The 20,094-nt window shown below is 48.1% G+C and overlaps 1 protein-coding gene across 1 annotated transcript in view; it reads left to right on the plus strand.

Moving 5' to 3' along the window:
• The window catches only part of LOC142462892 (transmembrane protease serine 9-like), a 45,050-nt gene that overhangs the window by 4,904 nt on the left and 20,052 nt on the right, over window positions 1-20,094 (plus strand). Inside the window, exons 3-7 of the mRNA XM_075565106.1 lie at window positions 1,147-1,333; window positions 12,678-12,949; window positions 16,601-16,770; window positions 19,349-19,581; window positions 19,844-20,005. Of these exons, the coding sequence (XP_075421221.1) occupies window positions 1,147-1,333; window positions 12,678-12,949; window positions 16,601-16,770; window positions 19,349-19,581; window positions 19,844-20,005 (1,024 nt within the window). The remainder of the gene's footprint in view (window positions 1-1,146; window positions 1,334-12,677; window positions 12,950-16,600; window positions 16,771-19,348; window positions 19,582-19,843; window positions 20,006-20,094) is intronic.

Raw genomic sequence — 20,094 nt, forward strand, 5'->3', positions numbered from 1 at the left:
TTACAGACACACACTGCTCTGCGTGTTACAGACACACACTGCTCTGCGTGTTACAGACACACACTGCTCTGCGTGTTACAGACACACACTGCTCTGTGTGTTACAGATACACACTGCTCTGCGTGTTACAGACACACACTGCTCTGTGTGTTACAGATACACACTGCTCTGCGTGTTACAGACACACCCTGCTCTGCGTGTTACAGACACACACTGCTCTGCGTGTTACAGACACACACTGCTCTGTGTGTTACAGATACACACTGCTCTGCGTGTTACAGACACACACTGCTCTGTGTGTTACAGACACACACTGCTCTGCGTGTTACAGACACAAACCTCTCTGTGTGTTACACATACACACTGCTCTGCGTGTTACAGACACACACTGCTCTGCGTGTTACAGACACACACTGCTCTGCGTGTTACAGACACACACTGCTCTGTGTGTTACAGATACACGCTGCTCTGAGTGTTACACATACAGGGGTATATGGCAAAATGGGTGCTCCAAAGCTGGTGGAACTTCAAGCATAAATTTCCATAATAATTGATCAGGACTAAGGGACAGAGTGAATAACAGAGCGGGTATCACGATTAGGTGTGATATGTGAGTCACCAAAACATCTGTATCCTGAAGGTAACAAACAGGGATGCCAATAAGCACCGTAATGTGACCTCATTGGAGACATAACAGTGCTAGTAACGGTACTCATCCATAATGATCCCAAATTCAATACATGAATAAATCTTACCCACTCTGTCTGTCCTTACGTATCCTGCAGGGTCCATCCAAATGGCATGCAATCTGTGAGAGATAGTCCAGCAACAGAGAAAGAGAGCAAAAAGAGTGCGCAGCCAGGGAGCCAGGTGTTTCAGACCAGAGGGGTCCTTTATCAAGGAGTATTACTTGATAAAGGAACTCTACGGTCCGAAACGCGTAGGAGCTTCTGTCTCACCCTCTGGGGTGATGTTACTGAGTTTTGCTGAATAAATAGAATCTTAATTTTCCCACCACCTGGCTCCCTGGCTGCGCACTCTTTTTGCTCTCGTTCTGTGTTACACATACACACTGCTTTGCATGTTACAGGCACACACTGCTCGGCGTGTTACACATACACGGCGCTCTGTATGTAACTGTCTCAGTCTCTCCCTCAGTCCCCCCTGCAGTGTGTGGCATCCCGGTGGGCACCAGTCGGATAGTTGGGGGTACGGATGCTGTGGAAGGAGAGTGGCCCTGGCAGATCAGCCTGCAGTACCTGGGTTCTCATATATGTGGCGGGTCCCTGATCGCCCCCCAGTGGGTGCTGACTGCCGCACACTGCTTTGAGAAGTAAGTGCCTGTTCTCTGCCCCGTACACGTCCCTCAGTAAAGATCTCAGATGAGGGGGGGGGGGGGGGGGTATTATCCGAGCTGAAGATAGTATCGGTGCTTTGGGAGGGCACGTGGTGTAGTGGTTAAGCGCCAAATCAACAAAGCTCCACTAAGTCATGTTATCAAAATCAGTAACAGCCGATTCAACTGAGCCACTGATTGAGCCACCTGTGCTGAAGCAGTGATATCCTGACAACCTGACCTGTTGGGGGGGCTCTTGGGTATTGAAGTTGAGCACCACAGACCAATCCCTGCGGTAACTATAACGAGCTCTGGGGATCGGCGCTGTTAGAGGGAACGCCTAGTTTGCATATCATTAGCACTAACTTTATTTATTTTTAATTTTTTTTATTTATAAAATATTTTACCAGGAAGCAATACACTGAGAGTTTCCTCTCGTTCTCACGTATGTCTGGGCACAGAGTTAAGACAAATAATACATGGTTACAAATATGATTTGCAATGAGGGAAATGGGGGAGTGGGGAAATGAGCTCTTGCTACTGTCCTAGAAACGGTGCCAGGGGTTAGTATAACTAAGTAACACATAGGATACTTGCCAAGGCAAGTGAAAGAACCCCTTTCGACAGTTTACGAAGTGGCGTATTTGAAATGTTTTGCTGTCATCCCAGTTACCAAATGTTTTTGTAACCTGAGCATATTGGCATGCACGGCATCCTTTACATTTATAGTTGCCCGGGGATCTTTTTTCGAGCCAAGTGCCAGAGGAGATAGGTTCAAGATGGCTATGGACCAAAAGGTCCCTGATGTTGGTTGATCTCCTGTCGCACTACAGGGGTAATCTACCAGGCGGTGTGTCAGTGTGGTAAAAAATACATACATGTGAACACCGCCCATGGGGGGGATATCTCCAATTTACGCTTCAAAGGGATATACCAACTTCCAGAAAGCATTAGAAGGGGGGATTGGGACCGAGAACTATTGAAAAAAAGTGGCAAAGTGGATTTACACACTAGGCACGTTATATCCACAGGGCCTGAACGAAGGCTTTATGTTTGCACCATTCATTGGTTGAAACAACACAGGCACCAAGCCAGTAGGAGGTATGTACCCGCCCTGGGCCAGGCTGTCCCATTACTTCACTTTCATTTTTGCGGGAAGAATAAATGTCAACTGAATACACCAGGTTGACGATGCCCCTATTTGTCCTCCTATGTTCATCCATTCTTGCAGTTCAATAAAGTTCTAACAGACTTTTTCCCTTTAACAACCCCCCCCCCAATTATACCCTTAATACTTTAACCCCCCCCCTTTGTGTATACATGAATTAATACGTGTATATATATATATATATATATACACCTAGTATATATCCATCTACTGGCCCCCTAACAACGGAGATTTATAAATATACTGACATCTGTAGATTATTGTTTGGGTATGATCACGTGGATAACTGTGCTACTATGCCATCAGCACTGATCATATATTCAACCAGTGGACTAAACACATATCCCTGATTCTATCAATATCCCAAAGGTTAAATGTTCAGACCCCCGCTGCCATCTATGCTTGTAAAATTACCAATTCTATGCATTACCCCCACTCCCCGTGTAACTACTCAGGTAATGGTCATGAGATACCTGCCACCACTTTATAGAACAAAGGAGACACAAAACTTTAAATTTTATTATATTTACCCTAGTGCCGAGCGTTGCTATGACAACGCGTGCCTATTTAAACACATGGGCTATCATGGAGGTGGGACCACCTTGAGAAAGCGTCAGAGCGACGCGAAACAGCTGTCGGTGGAGGACGCACTTCCGTGACGTCAGCACTTACCAGTGCGGTGTTGAATACAGCTCAGAGAGAACTCCTGCAAGGGTGAGCTGTATCTGCGCCTCTTAACCCCCATTGAGACTTCCCCCCACCCGGCTAACTAATGTTCTGTGGTGTTCATTAATACACCACGCCGGGTGGCGTCTCTGCTACCTATACTGAGTACACATAGTAACATATATTATGCGTTTTTGTGCTTTGGGTATACAAATGAATTGGGCAGAGGTCTCAACACAGAACTAACGCGATTACTAGTAGAACTCAGTACATCTATCTGCATAGGGGGTCACGCGCCATTAACACCATCAGACTCTGTTCACAAATTGTCTCGTCAACCTGACAGAGTGTTGATTATTGTATTCACTCCATCTGGTGTGTTAATATGTTTGGTGGTGTTTATTAATACACCACACCGGACTGGAGCTGTTTATAGTAGATTATATAAACATCAAGAGGATTCAACTATCTGGTATATATGCTCGAGGCTCTGTCTGTTTACACACTAATTATCTAGTGAGTCCCAGGTTTGATTTTTAGGCAGACTCCAGATAATTTAGTCTGAGCACTATCCTGCATTAACCCCTTCCTTACCCGGCTAATTAAAGATACGGTGGTGTTCACACATACACCACACCGGGTGGAAGGTAGATATAGCTCTACAGCATTATACCAAGCTTAACCTCTTCCTCACCCGGCTAACTAAATATTCGGTGGTGTTCATGAATACACCACACCGGGTGGGAGGTGCCTACTTTGAGTGCCACAGTATATATATCTGAGTCTTTAGATCTGATACATCATTGTATACCATGGGCACATGAATTCTATAACAACTGCACTATTTAGTGTTAACTACCTATACAACTTCGTCCTATCATATGGTGCAGTTTCCACGGAAGTTCGTGGGGAGTATCTCACTAGTTTAGAATCACCTCTGTGAGAACTCCTGAATACGCTAAAACATTGGATTATAAACAGATTATGTGTAAATGACATGTTGATACCTAAATTACACTATGTATCCAATCCTTAGCTCATTTCTAGCTACATAGTAGCCTTTTTAACTTATTCTTTACCTACGCGCCGTTTCTAGGGATTTTTTTTACATATATCACGGTTGATTTATATATATTAAGCACTTCAATGTACTGGTATGCAAACACCCTTTGAATCAATTCAGTCAGTGTAGGTACATATCTATATGTTTGGTCCGGTTTTCCGTGATAGATATAGAATCATTGTTACAGCTATATATACCACACTGAGGCATCAAGCTAAACATCCATATTGCTGATGCCAGGAAATTATTATTCCCTAGATTCTATTGTCAACCAGCCTTGGTTCATAGGACTGGAAGTTACCTGTTTAATTTGCTTTTTAATAGTTTTGTGTTCACTGTTACCCTAAGTATTTATTAAAGGTTTAGTTATTCACACACTTTTTTTCACCCTACGAGTGCTTGTTCGAAAGGGGTTCTTTCACTTGCCTTGGCAAGTATCCTATGTGTTATATGGTTACAAATACACAGTTACATAATGAGCAGGGTATCTTACTATATATAATTGAAAGCACTGTATGTTTGCCTGCCTGGATGTCCGGTGTCCCTAGGGGAAATCTCATTGGTCCCTTGGGCCGCCCGCCCCCGCACACCTCTCATTGGCCTGAGGCGGAGTGACGGGCCAAAGGGGACGGACGGGGACACACACACACACAGACACACACACACAGACACACACACACAGACACACACACACAGACACACACACACAGACACACACACACAGACACACACACACACAGACACACACACACAGACACACACACACACACAGACACACACACACACACACAGACACACACAGACACACACACACAGACACACACACACACACACACACACACACACAGACACACACACACACAGACACACACACACACAGACACACACACACACAGACACACACACACACAGACACACACACACACACACACACACACTCTCTCCCCCGTCAGTTGGACCGCAGCTCACCTTCCACACCCCCCCCCCCCCTCCTCTCCCGGTGCCCCTCACTCTCTCCCCCCTCCCCACCTCACCCAAATCCCCACGCTCCGCAACATCCCCAGCCGCACCATCACCCTCACCGTGCGCCGCGGAGGAAGCGCGGCCTTCCTGCTCAGCTGCAAACTACAGGCTCCTCCCCCCTCGCGGCGCGGCCCGGGCCTCCTGCTCTCCTCCTCACGTGCGCCGCTCCCGGAGAGGGGAAGCGCGGCCCGGGTCTCCTGCTCTCCCCCTCACGTGCGCCGCTCCCGGAGAGGGGAAGCGCGACCCGGGACTCCCCCTCACGTGCGCCGCTACCGGAGAGGGGAAGCGCGGCCCGGGACTCCCCCTCACGTGCGCCGCTACCGGAGAGGGGAAGCGCGGCCCGGGACTCCCCCTCACGTGCGCCGCTACCGGAGAGGGGAAGCGCGGCCCGGGCCTCCTGCCACTCTTGCCCCCCGGGGTCAAGGTAAGTCACCCACCATCTCCCACCCACGCACTGTCACCCAGTCACCCACCCACACACTCACCCACCCAGTCACCCACACACCCACCCAGTCACCCACTCAGTCACCCACCCACTCAGTCACCCACCCACTCACTTAGTCACCCAAAAACTCACTTAGTCACTCAGTCACCCACCCACTCACTTAGTCACCCACCCACCCAGTCACCCACACAACCACCCAGTCACCCACACAACCACCCAGTCACTTTCACCCAGTCACCCACTTTCACCCAGTCACCCACCCACCCACTCAGTCACCCACCCACTCAGTCACCCACCCACTCAGTCACCCACCCACTCAGTCAGTCACCCACCCATTCAGTCAGTCAGTCACCCACTCACCCACCCATTCAGTCACCCACTCACCCACCCAGTCAGTCTCCCACTCACCCACCCACTCACCCACCCAGTCAGTCTCCCACTCACCCACCCAGTCAGTCTCCCACTCACCCACCCAGTCAGTCTCCCACTCACCCACCCAGTCAGTCTCCCACTCACCCACCCAGTCAGTCTCCCACTCACCCACCCAGTCAGTCTCCCACTCACCCACCCAGTCAGTCTCCCACTCACCCACCCAGTCAGTCTCCCACTCACCCACCCAGTCAGTCTCCCACTCACCCACCCAGTCAGTCACCCACCCAGTCAGTCTCCCACCCAGTCAGTCTACCACCCAGTCAGTCTCCCACCCAGTCAGTCTCCCACCCAGTCAGTCTACCACCCAGTCAGTCTCCCACTCACCCACCCAGTCTCCCACTCACCCACCCATTCAGTTTCCCACTCACCCACCCATTCACTTTCCCACTCACCCACCCATTCAGTTTCCCACTCACCCACCCATTCACTTTCCCACTCACCCACCCATTCAGTTTCACACTCACCCACCCATTCAGTTTCCCACTCACCCACCCATTCAGTTTCCCACTCATCCACCCATTCAGTCTCCCACTCACTCACCCATTCAGTCTCCCAGTCACCCACCCATTCAGTCTCCCAGTCACCCACCCATTCAGTCTCCCACTCACCCACCCATTCAGTCTCCCACTCACCCACCCAGTCTCACCCAAAACCACCCACCCAGTCACTGACCCCACCCACCCACTCACCGACCCCACCTACCCACTCACTGACCCACCCAGTCACCGAACCCAGTCACTGACCCACCCAGTCACCGACCCTGAAAAAGTCACCCAGTCATCGACCCACCCACCGACCCAAAGTCACCCACCCACCCACCGACCCAAAGTCACCCACCCACCCACCGACCCAAAGTCACCCACCCACCCACCGACCCAAAGTCACCCACCCACCGACCCAAGTCACCCACCCACCGAACCAACTCACCCACCCACCCAAAGTCACCCACCCACCGACCCAAAGTCAAACTGACCCAAAGTCACCCACCCACCCACCGACCCAAAGTCATACACCCACCCACCGACCCAAAGTCACCCACCCACCGACCCAAAGTCACCCACCCATCGACCCAAAGTCACCCACCCACCGACCCAAGTCACCCACCCACCGAACCAACTCACCCACCCACCCAAAGTCACCCACCCACCGACCCAAAGTCAAACTGACCCAAAGTCACCCACCCACCCACCGACCCAAAGTCATACACCCACCCACCGACCCAAAGTCACCCACCCACCGACCCAAAGTCACCCACCCATCGACCCAAAGTCACCCACCCACCGACCCAAAGTCAAACCGACCCAATGTCACCCACCCACCGACCCAAAGTCAAACCGACCCAAAGTCACCCACCCAGTCACCGACCCAAAGTCACCCACCCACCGACCCAAAGTCACCCACCCACCGACCCAAAGTCAAACCGACCCAAAGTCACCCACCCAGTCACCGACCCACTCAGTCACCAACCCACCCACCCACTCAAGTGTCACCCACCCACCCACACACTCAGTCAACTCACTCACCCACCTAGCTGTCAAGGGGGGGGGGGGAAGCCCAACCCTGTCGTACGCCCCCCCAAAATTACATCCCGGGCAACGCCGGGTCTCTCAGCTAGTACATTATACACAAGACATTGCGTGCACAGTTACAGATAATATATATTATAGGCGTATGTAACAGTTACAGATAATATATATTATAGGCGTATGTAACAGTTACAGATAATATATGTTATAGGCGTATGTAACAGTTACAGGTAATATATATTATAGGCGTATGTAACAGTTACAGATAATATATATTATAGGCGTATGTAAGTTACAGATAATATATATTATAGGCGTATGTAACAGTTACAGATAATATATGTTATAGGCGTACTGTATGTAACAGTTACAGGTAATATATATTATAGGTGTATGTAACAGTTACAGATAATATATATTATAGGCGTATGTAACAGTTACAGACAGATTCAAATGTGAGACAGCCTTAGTTTTGGAAGAACTTAAACTGGTGGCGGCTCTGAGAGTCTCCGGTGGGTTGTTTCAGTTTTGGGGTGCACGGTAAGAGAAGGAGGAGCGGCCGGATAATTTGCTGAACCTTGGGACCATGAACAGTCTTTTGGAGTCAGATCTCAGGTGATAAGTGCTGCATGTGGTAGGGGTGAGGAGCTTGTTCAGGTAGCTGGGTAGCTTGCCCAGAAAGTATTTGAAGGCAAGACAGGAAAGGCGAACTTTGCACCTAGACTCGAGTGATGACCAATCTAGTTCTTTGAGCATTTCGCAGTGATGTGTGTTGTAGTTGCATTGGAGAACAAAACGGCATATTGCATTGTAGAGGGTGTCAAGTTTGCTAAGGTGGGTTTGAGGTGCCGAGCCGTATACTATGTCTCCATAGTCGATAATTGGCATTAGCATCTGCTGTGCGATACACTTTCTGACCAGCAGACTTAGGGAGGATTTGTTCCTGTAAGTACACCTAGTTTGGCATAGGTCTTGGATGTCAGGGTATCAATGTGCATCTTTCACTTGCCTTGGCAAGTATCCTATGTGTTATATGGTTACAAATACACAGTTACATAATGAGCAGGGTATACATTATACACAAGACATTGCGTGCACAGTTACAGATAATATATATTACAGGCGTATGTAACAGTTACAGATAATATATATTATAGGCGTATGTAACAGTTACAGATAATATATGTTATAGGCGTATGTAACAGTTACAGGTAATATATATTATAGGCGTATGTAACAGTTACAGATAATATATATTATAGGCGTATGTAACAGTTACAGATAATATATATTATAGGCGTATGTAATAGTTACAGGTAATATATATTATAGGCGTATGTAACAGTTACAGATAATATATATTATAGGCGTATGTAACAGTTACAGATAATATATATTATAGGCGTATGTAACAGTTACAGATAATATATGTTATAGGCGTATGTAACAGTTACAGGTAATATATATTATAGGCGTATGTAACAGTTACAGATAATATATATTATAGGCGTATGTAACAGTTACAGATAATATATGTTATAGGCGTATGTAACAGTTACAGGTAATATATATTATAGGCGAATGTAACAGTTACAGATAATATATATTATAGGCGTATGTAACAGTTAGAGATAATATATATTATAAGCGTATGTAACAGTTACAGATAATATATATTATAGGCGTATGTAACAGTTACAGATAATATATGTTATAGGCGTATGTAACAGTTACAGATAATATATATTATAGGCGTATGTAACAGTTACAGATAATATATATTATAGGCGTATGTAACAGTTACAGATAATATATATTATAGGCGTATGTAACAGTTACAGGTAATATATATTATAGGCGTATGTAACAGTTACAGATAATATATATTATAGGCGTATGTAACAGTTACAGATAATATATATTATAGGCGTATGTAACAGTTACAGATAATATATATTATAGGCGTATGTAACAGTTACATGTAATATATATTATAGGCGTATGAAACAGTTACATGTAATATATATTATAGGCGTATGTAACAGTTACAGATAATGTATATTATGGGCGTATGTAACAGTTACAGGTAATATATGTTATAGGCGTATGTAACAGTTACAGACAGATTCAAATGTGAGACAGCCTTAGTTTTGGAAGAACTTAAACTGGTGGCGGCTGTGAGAGTCTCCGGTGGGTTGTTTCAGTTTTGGGGTGCACGGTAAGAGAAGGAGGAGCGGCCAGATAATTTGCTGAACCTTGGGACCATGAACAGTCTTTTGGAGTCAGATCTCAGGTGATAAGTGCTGCATGTGGTAGGGGTGAGGAGCTTGTTCAGGTAGATGGGTAGCTTGCCCAGAAAGTATTTGAAGGCAAGACAGGAAAGGCGAACTTTGCACCTAGACTCGAGTGATGACCAATCTAGTTCTTTGAGCATATCGCAGTGATGTGTGTTGCAGTTGCATTGGAGAACAAAACGGCATATTGCATTGTAGAGGGTGTCAAGTTTGCTAAGGTGGGTTTGAGGTGCCGAGCCGTATACTATGTCTCCATAGTCGATAATTGGCATTAGCATCTGCTGTGCGATACACTTTCTGACCAGCAGACTTAGGGAGGATTTGTTCCTGTAAGTACACCTAGTTTGGCATAGGTCTTGGATGTCAGGGTATCAATGTGCATCCCGAATGTTAAGTGGGAGTCAAACCATATGCCCAGGTATTTAAAACTAGTAACAGGGGTTAGGGTGGTGTTAGTGTTGGTTCTGATCTGTAAGCTTTAAAAATGTAGTCTTGGTCCTAAATACCATTCGTTTAAAAACAGTTTGTTTTGGGAAATCCAGTTTTCGAGTCTCAAAAAGTCAGACTGACATATGTGTTGAAAGTCGGAGAGGCTATGGCTGTGTGCATATAGGATTGTGTCATCTGCATACATGTGTATTGAGGCTTCCTTACAAGCTGTGGGAAGATCATTGATGAACACTGAGAAGAGTAGGGGCCCCAGAACAGAGCCTTGCGGGACGCCACAGGTGATATCCAGGGGGTTGGAGCTAGAGCCTGAGATGGACACATGTTGGGATCTTCCTGATAGGTAGGACTGAAACCAGTTTAAAGCATGTTTCCCTATTCCAGAGCTCTGGAGTTTGTTAAGCAGGATAGCATGATCAACAGTATCAAAAGCCTTTGCAAAATCTAGGAATACTGCACCAGTGAGTTGTCCCCGTTCCATTCCACACTGGATTTCATTGCAAACTTTTAGCAGGGTAGTTACGGTGGAGTGTTTGAGGCGAAAGCCAGATTGGAATTGGCTAGGGAAATTTGTCTTGGTATTGTAATCGCTTAATTGGGAGTGGGCACATTTTTCCATGACTTTGGATAGAATTGGGAGAAGTGAGATTGGCGTGTAGTTTGAGACAGTGTTTTTGTCCCCACTTTTGAAGATTGGGACAACTCTGGCAGTTTTCCAGGTCTTAGGGATATGGCCTGCAGACAGGATAGAGTTGACTATGGAAGCAATTGGTTTGGCAATGACTGGGGCACCAAGTCTTAGGACCTAGATTGTAGTAAGTCAGTTCCACATGCTTAGTTTTAATTTGAGGAGCGCTTGTGTAATCTCCTCTTCGGATACTGGGCCAAATTGAAAATTGTGGGCAGTGTTGGGAGGGGGTGGAGCTATAGGGATACTCCCAGGATGAGATTCATGTTTGTGGTTTGGGTTGCGTTTCGCTAATAAGTTAGTAGCACACCCCACAAAGTAATCATTGAATGCATTTGCAATGTCAGTGGGGTTTGTCAGAGTAATATCCCCCTTAGTGATATTACTTGGTTGTTGATGGTTAGAAGGCTGGAATATATTGCTGATAACCTTCCAGAATTTAGCTGGGTTTGATGTATTCTGCAGGAGATTGTCAGAGTAATATTGTGCTTTTGCATGCCGTGTTTGGCTTGTGCACATGTTCCGCAGGCATCTGGAGTGATTAAGATCCTTGGTAGGGATCCTAAAGTCTGTTATGGTAATGCAGGAGCTCGTTACCGCTGAAAACAGCACTTAATGCATCGTTATTGAGCTTTGAAGATGCTCGTCAGCACTTAATGAGACATTAACATCTTGTTAAGTCAATATCGGAGCTTTGTGGATCTGGACCCTAGTCCTCACCCAGAGGGCTGTGTTCAGTTCTGGAGACCATATCTCCGGAAGGACATACTCATCCGGGCGGCTGTGTTCAGTTCTGGAGACCATATCCCCAGAAGGACAGACTCACCCGGAAGGCTGTGTTCAGTTATGGAGACCATATCTCTGGACGGACAGACTCATCCGGAGGGCTGTGTTCAGTTCTTGAGACCATATATCCAGAAGGACATAAATACATTAGAAATTGTCCTACTAAAATGGTGCATGGTCTACAACAGTGGTAGCCAACTCCAGTTTCAGCACAGGTAGCTCAATCACAATGACCTGTTGGTGGCCCTTGAGGACTGGAGTTGAGCATCTCTGGTCTACATCATGAAACGTAACAGGAAAGACGCTGAAGCAGGAGGGTGGGAGCCTCAAGGGAATTGTGAGGAAGTTCTTCTTCACTGAAAGAGTGGTGGATTCATGGAGTAGTCTCCCAACAGAGGTGGTAGAGGCTGATACAGCAAAGGCATTTAATAAATGATTGGGATAGACATAAGACTTTGCTAAATATGGGAGGGATTCGTGGATCAACTAAGATCTGAGGTTTAGATCTGAGGATCATGGACCAAAAAGTTGTTATCTGCCGTCAAATTCCCTTTTTCTATCAACTGCCTATTTGGGTGCTAACAATATATCTTCAGGCAGCCAGGATTTCACCCCAGAGGTGGCTGCATGCACACCCAGGAAATATAGGTGTATAGGAGTTTTTGGGGTGGGAAAGTCCCATATAATGGAAGATGTTATGGTAATTAGTGGGAATAATAGCAGAGCGCTGGGTAGGACAGCTCATGACTGTATTACCCAGCTCACAGACTGGTCTTTATATTGTGTGTGACTTCTTTCCCCAGCTCCATGTCGTCCTCGAGCTATGAAGTGTACCTGGGTGTGTACCAGTTGTCTGTACCCAGTCCTAATTGGGTCAAATCCAGTGTGCAGCTTATTATAGTGCACCCCCTGTACAGCGCCACAGGGTCCAGTGGAGACATCGCTCTGATGAAGCTGGAGATCCCCGTTACATACACCAATTTCATTCTCCCCATCTGTTTGCCATTTGCCTCCGTCACCTTCCCTCCTGGCATGGAATGCTGGGTAACCGGATGGGGCGATGTGATGTCTGCAGGTGAGGGCTTTACTTGTTATACATACGGTCCTGCCCTAAATCTTGTATTTCTGTACAACTGGGACAGTAATGTACACAGCACTTGTCAATAAAGTTCAACCGGTGATAAATGTGCACTGGGTGAGATACTCATATTATAAATATAAAATAAATATCATATATATTTATATACTGTATCTATATATATATTCTATCTATATCTACACACACCCTATTTAATCCCCAGGTATAGGACCAGCACATTTGTAGAAATATGATAAAAAGAGAAAATGGTTTAAATCTCACATGACCGGAGCATTTAAACTTTGCGGAGATATCGGCACCCCATGCCTGTAACTCGGGAAACAAGGGGTCCCCGAGGCTGAAATGAATGCTGTTCAGCTCCGGAGACCCCCTGCTTCAATACTGTGTTATTAAAATAAAATCAGCACGATCGCCTGTGAGAGCGGTGCAGGGAGATGCAGCTCTCTCAGTGCAGGGAGATCGCCTGTAAGAGCTGTGCAGGGAGATGCTGCTCTCTCTCTGCAGGGAGATCGCCTGTAAGAGCTGTGCAGGGAGATGCAGCTCTCTCTGTGCAGGGAGAACGCCTGTAAGAGCTGTGCAGGGAGATGCAGATCTCTCTGTGCAGGGAGATCGCCTGTAAGAGCTGTGCAGGGAGATCGCCTGTAAGAGCTGTGCAGGGAGATGCAGCGTCTCTCTGTGCAGGGAGGTCGCCTGTAAGAGCTGTGCAGGGAGATGCAGCTCTCTCTGTGCAGGGAGATCGCCTGTGAGAGCTGTGCAGGGAGATGCAGCTCTCTCTGTGCAGGGAGATCGCCTGTGAGAGCTGTGCAGGGAGATGCGGCGCTCTCTGTGCAGGGAGATCTTCTGTAAGAGCTGTGCAGGGAGATGCAGCTCTCTCTGTGCAGGGAGATCTCCTGTAAGGGCTGTGCAGGGAGATGCAGCTCTCTCTGTGCAGGGAGTTCACCTGTAAGGGCTGTGCAGGGAGATGCAGCTCTATCTGTGCAGGGAGATCTCCTGTAAGAGCTGTGCAGGGAGATCGCCTGTAACAGCTGTGCAGGAAGATGCAGCTCTTTCTGTGCAGGGAGATCACCTGTAAAAGCTGTGCATAGAGATCGCCTGTAAGGGCTGTGCAGGGAGACACAGCTCTCTCTGTGCAGTGAGATGCGGCTCTCTCTGTGCAGGGAGATCGCCTGTTAGAGCTGTGCAGGAGATGCAGCTCTCTCAGTGCAGGGACATCATCTGTAAGAGCTGTGCAGGGAGATAAGCATCTTTCTGTGCAGGGAGGTCGCCTGTAAGATCTGTGCAGGGAGATGCAGTGCTCTGTGCAGGGAGATCGCCTGTAAGAGCTGTGCAGGGAGATACAGCTCTCTCTGTGCAGGGAAATCGCCTGTAAGAGCGGTGCAGGGAGATGCAGCTCTCTCTGTGCAGTGAGATGCAGCTCTCTCTGTGCAGGGAGATCGCCTGTAAGAGCTGTGCAGGGAGATGCAGCTCTCTCTGTGCAGGGAGATCGCCTGTAAGAGCTGTGCAGGGAGATGCAGCTATCTCTGTGCAGGGAGATCGCCTGTAAGAGCGGTGCAGGGAGATGCAGCTATCTCTGTGTAGGGAGATCGCCTGTAAGAGCGATGCAGGGAGATGCAGCTCTCTCTGTGCAGGGAGATCGCCTGTAAGAGCTGTGCAGGGAGATGCAGCTCTCTGTGTGCAGGGAGATCGCCTATAAGAGCTGTGCAGGGAGATGCAGCTCTCTCTGTGCAGGGAGATCGCCTGTAAGAGCTGTGCAGGGAGATGCAGCTTCTCTCTGTGCAGGGAGATCGCCTGTAAGAGCTGTGCAGGGAGATTCAGCTCTCTATGTGCAGGGAGATCGCCTGTAAGAGCTGTGCAGGGAGACGCAGCTCTCTCTGTGCAGGGAGATCGCCTGTAAGAGCTGTGCAGGGAGACGCAGCTCTCTCTGTGCAGGGAGATCGCCTGTAAGAGCTGTGCAGGGAGATGCAGCTCTCTCTGTGCAGGGAGATCGCCTGTAAGAGCTGTGCAGAGAGATGCAGCTTCTCTCTGTGCAGGGAGATCGCCTGTAAGAGTTGTGCAGGGAGATGCAGCGTCTCTCTGTGCAGGGAGATCGCCTGTAAGAGCTGTGCAGGGAGATGCAGCTCTCTCTGTGCAGGGAGATCGCCTGTAAGAGCTGTGCAGGGAGATGCAGCTCTCTCTGTGCAGGGAGATCGCCTGTAAGAGCTGTGCAGGGAGATGCAGCTTCTCACTGTGCAGGGAAATCGCCTGTAAGAGCTGTGCAGGGAGATGCAGCTTCTCTCTGTGCAGGGAGATCGCCTGTAAGAGCTGTGCAGGGAGATGCAGCTCTCTCTGTGCAGGGAGATCGCCTGTAAGAGCTGTGCAGGGAGATGCAGCTCTCTCTGTGCAGGGAGATGCAGCTCTCTCTGTGCAGGGAGATGCAGCTCTCTCTGCAGCTCTTAGGCCTCGGTCCCGCTGCGCTCGGTGGCGCGGGCGGCCACACGCGAGTTCCCCACCAGCAGGGGAATCCTCCCGAGCCGGTCCCGGTCCCCCCTGGCTGCACAGCACACTACACGCTGTGACGCGTCAGCCCCTACGGGATACAAGAGAATGGTGATCCCTAGCATTGACGCGTCACGTGGTGTGGCTGTAAGCCAATGGGGAGGGGAGGCTTCGGGGGGAGAGGCTTCGGGGAGCGGGGAGGAGTGTGGAGTGAAAGCAGCTTGAGTGCCTGTCTGTGTGTGTGTCTGAGTGCGTGCGTGCCTGTCTGTGTGTGTGTATGTGTCTGAGTGCGTGAGTGCCTGCCTCTGTCTGTGTGTGTATGTGTGTGTCTGAGTGCGTGAGTGCTTGCCTCTGTCTGTGTGTGTGTGTGTGTGTGTATGTGTGTGCCTGTGTGTGTATATGAGTGCCTGTGTGTGTGTGTGCCTGCGTGTGTGTGTATATGAGTGCCTGTGTGTGTTGCTTACCTTCAATCAGCAGCTCCAGCCCGAGCCGTGGAGGGAGGGGGGGAGAGTAGCGGGTCCCTCCGCTCAAGCCACGCCCCCCCTCCCTGTCAATCCTCCCACTCCCGCCCACCTCCCGCTCCCGCTCCTTACAGACCGCATATCGCGGTCTGTGTATGTCAGCGCCCCGCCTGTCTGCAGTGCGGGCGCGCTGACTCTGGGAGCGGGGCCTTAGCCTTAGGCTGTAGGGATATCGCACGGGCAGAACTCTCAGGTATATGACTTGAGAACTCTTTCTGAATACCGTTATAACACAAACATCAGAGCGTTAGCTAGATCATGCCAAACCGATTTATACAGCAGGTTTAATCGAAGCTATTAGAATAGGCCCCTATGTCTCGCTCTCGATCTTAAAACAAAACCTCTATAATGAAGCATTTGAGTAGCTCCAAAGTCCAGTCCCATGCATACACACATACTGTAACACCCTCCTGCCGCCTCTCCAAGTTCTTCCTACTTTACACTTAGATTGTAAGCTCTTTGGCACAGGGACTCTTTTTCCTAATGTTTCTTTATTCCCCTTATGTCTCCTATTATATTGTTAAGTGTATTACTGCTGTAGAGTGCTATGTAATGAATGGCGCCATACAAATGTATACTGTACATACATGTATCTAATGTCCAAAGTTATGAGTTGACCATCTCCCTTTAGTTGCCCTGCCCCAGCCTAAGACCCTTCAGAAGGTGGTGGTCCCCCTTATTGACAGAGACTCCTGTGATCAGATGTACCATGTCGACTCCACTGATGGCGCCAACATCGCCATCATCCAGACTGACCAGATCTGCGCCGGCTACCAAGCTGGAAAGAAGGACTCTTGCCAGGTAGGTCACCAAACTCCAAAAGGTCATTGCCACGGGATATGAGTACTTTTAACACACACAGATTACCGGTGCGCTACCAATTGTCCAATCAATTTGAATAGAAGATGGTCTAATGTCCTGTCTTCAGAGAGCTGGGTTCCTCAGCCCCCACGTTTCTGCCAGGGAACCTCCGAATATATGTGAAAAAGACAAACACAGACCTCTTAGATAAATAAAAAATATATAATAGGCCACAAGCCCCTATCCTTACTTACAAGTAAAGAATTTGTAGTGCAGCATCAGAGGAATACACGGGTAAGCTCCACCATAGCAGAGAACAGTGTCCCATCTGTATGAGTATCTATAGAACATTGCATATAGCTACCGTCCTTATCTGGAACCCTTTGCGATGTTCTGCTCTGCCTGGTAGTAGCCTGTCAGGGGTGCCCGGTAGGATCAGTGTCTCTAGGGAACCGCAATCACAAGGCTCCCGGCATCGTGATCCTGTGGTCTCTTCCGGGTACCCGCGCCCACAACTGACGTTCGCGTCTGACATCACGGCGTCAAATCTGGCCGTATGCCAGAGAAAAGAACTTACTGTCCTTGCAACACTCTGATTAGAACGGTAACAGCGCCACCATGCGAACCCAACTCGTTTCGCGTTCTCCTAAAGCTTTTACCACCGGGTTCCCTTTCACTAGGCAGATCAACATTGTGTAATAAAATGAGGTTTATTCTGGTAAAATCAGCAGGCATACAAAATACACAAAACGGGGGAAATACAAACCAACTGGGGCCTGGGGAAGTGACTAGCCTTGACTAGGTGCAGGGACCCACTTCAGGTGGGCTTACCCTGTCCGCTCCACCTCCAGGAACTACACAGTACTATTTTCGGGATAGCTACTGTGCTGTCCCCGCTGGTCGGGTCTTCGTTCGTTCTCAGAACTTGACCGCGTCTATAGAACTTGGTCACCTCCCTAGAACTTGTCCTCAGCTTGGCTAGGCTTCTTCGGCACCACAATGCCAAGTGTTTTGCTATTCCGAGCCAAGCCCTATTGAAAAGCCCGCCACTGCTTCACCGGTCCAAGTCCCAAGATGATCTCAAATGCCTCGTACTCTGATCTGGCCATCTCCTTACATAGCCCATGGTGGATATCTTTAAGATGGAGCAAGGAGCGACGACCAATCAGAGCACGGATCCTGCGGTAACAGCCACTCACAGGCCGAGGGCTCGTCTGGCTGCACCCGTCAGAGGATGAGGCGTGCTTAGGAGCTCAGGTTGCTGGGAAGCGGGAACTGGCCAATGGGAACCGTGCCAACGAGCTCCGTCTTGGCAATGGCTCCCCCTGCCAAACAAGTATTGCGCGGACGCAGTTCACTCCTGTGACGGCTATTTCCTGTGTAATATCTCTATGCAATGTATTGCTCAGCCTGCAAGTTTTAAGACCATGTTTTAGAACCAAGTTCTAAAACCAAGTTTTACATCTCTGTTCTAAAACCTTGCAGGCTGAGCAATACATTGCATAGAGATATTACACAGGAAATAGCCGTCACAGGAGTGAACTGCGTCCGCGCAATACTTGTTTGGCTGAGAAAAACACAGGGTTACAGGGAATAAAGTCCAAAAACACATTGTACACCTCCCGGTCCCCCCCCCCCCCCCCACTCCCCAGTATCCACTATTAGGGTCACTTTCCCGCAGTCACAGTTTTGTACCTATTTCCTATAGCGCAGGGAATTTATTTACCATTATTTAGTGTACTTTTTTCTATTGTTTTGGTGTCACTTTGCTCCTTGTATATAACTTGTGCATTTATTAAATACTTATTTGATTTGGCATTTCCCATTGTTGCATACTTTTCCTATAGTCAGGTGTGCTGGAACTATTAGTTCTGTTGCTTAAATAGGAGCCGCTCCGGTGGCAGGACCGAAATCCGTGTCCCACCAGTTAAACTGACCGCCGACACAAAGAAAATGTGTCATGGATCAGACCATCCGTCGGAGGATCCCAGAAAGATTGCACAAGTGCATAATATAAATCATCTGATCTACAATAATATTTATTAATAAAACAAATTAGAAAATAATCTAAACCTACATTAAGTTTAAAAACAGAGACTGTTAACAGGAAGTATAATAACTAAAGTACTATCACAGGTGCAAGGTGGTTCTGTAGAAGTCTTGCCACGTCTGTAGCTGCCCGGTGGATTGGTGGTTCATAAACTGCAGGAGTTGTCATGTGAACAATCTACTGCAGGCTTTGGGCCCTTCTCAATTCAAATTCAAATCAAAAACAGCTAAGAGAACAAAATCAACGTAAGGTTGGTTAATGAGCTTATAGAGCACCAGATGGAGGTCCCTTTCAAAATAGGTCATATTGGGAGGAACTGCCCCTTCCCATAGAAACATCTTCTTGTCTGTTAGAAACAGAACTGAATTATCTGCGCCTTCTATTCTCACCTGTACACAACATCTAAGAAGAATTGTTATACTAGTGTAATAAAATGCAGACAGCGGAGGGATACTGACAGCATGCTGGCAACTGGTGAGTTGTTGATATATAGCTGAGCCCTGAATATAACACGTTCTTATCTTGCAGGGAGACTCCGGCGGTCCCCTTGTCTGTAAAATGCAGGGCGTGTGGTATCAAGCTGGCATTGTTAGCTGGGGGGATGAATGTGCCCTTGCGAATCGCCCAGGTGTATACACTTTGGTGACCACCTACCAGTCTTGGATCACCTCCAATGAAGCAGCTTATCCTGCAGGAAGCTCCTCCCGCATTCCAACTGCACCAACCCTTCTTCTCGCTGCCTGTTTGCTTCTTCTCAGCTGATCCACGGCCTCCGGCTGCAGAATCGGGACATACAAACTCTGTCCAGTGCAAGGGTAACGGGAAGGAAAGAGCAGAGCGAGAGAGAAACGGAGAAGAAAGAAATGAGCAGAAGGTGTGGAACCACCTACAAGATGCTCCGTTTATTATAATATTGTCCAAGCTCCGCCATCACTGGGAATAGTATGATTAAAGTGTGGGTTTAAAGGAGCCAAAATGTGAAATAAATAATGTTTTCGAGCTCTCTGGTGTCTCGTGTCCCAGGGTGAATGTAGGAGTGAAGAAGCATCTAAAGATTCCAGGGTTACAGAAGAAGCAAACGGTCAATAAAATCCACTTTCAGTCTTATAAACTGGGTGTCCGAGCAGGGGTTCAATGCCAGAATGAAGCCATCTTGTGTCCGGACAGCAATGCATTCATTGTTGGGTGTAACAAAGACAAATAAGCACAAGTGCACCTACCCGTCTTCCATAGGTCCCCAAAATCTTCTTCAGTCCCCCATAGTCACCAGTCAT

Source organism: Ascaphus truei, chromosome 11 (assembly GCF_040206685.1).
Source record: "Ascaphus truei isolate aAscTru1 chromosome 11, aAscTru1.hap1, whole genome shotgun sequence".
Classification (NCBI taxonomy): domain Eukaryota; kingdom Metazoa; phylum Chordata; class Amphibia; order Anura; family Ascaphidae; genus Ascaphus; species Ascaphus truei.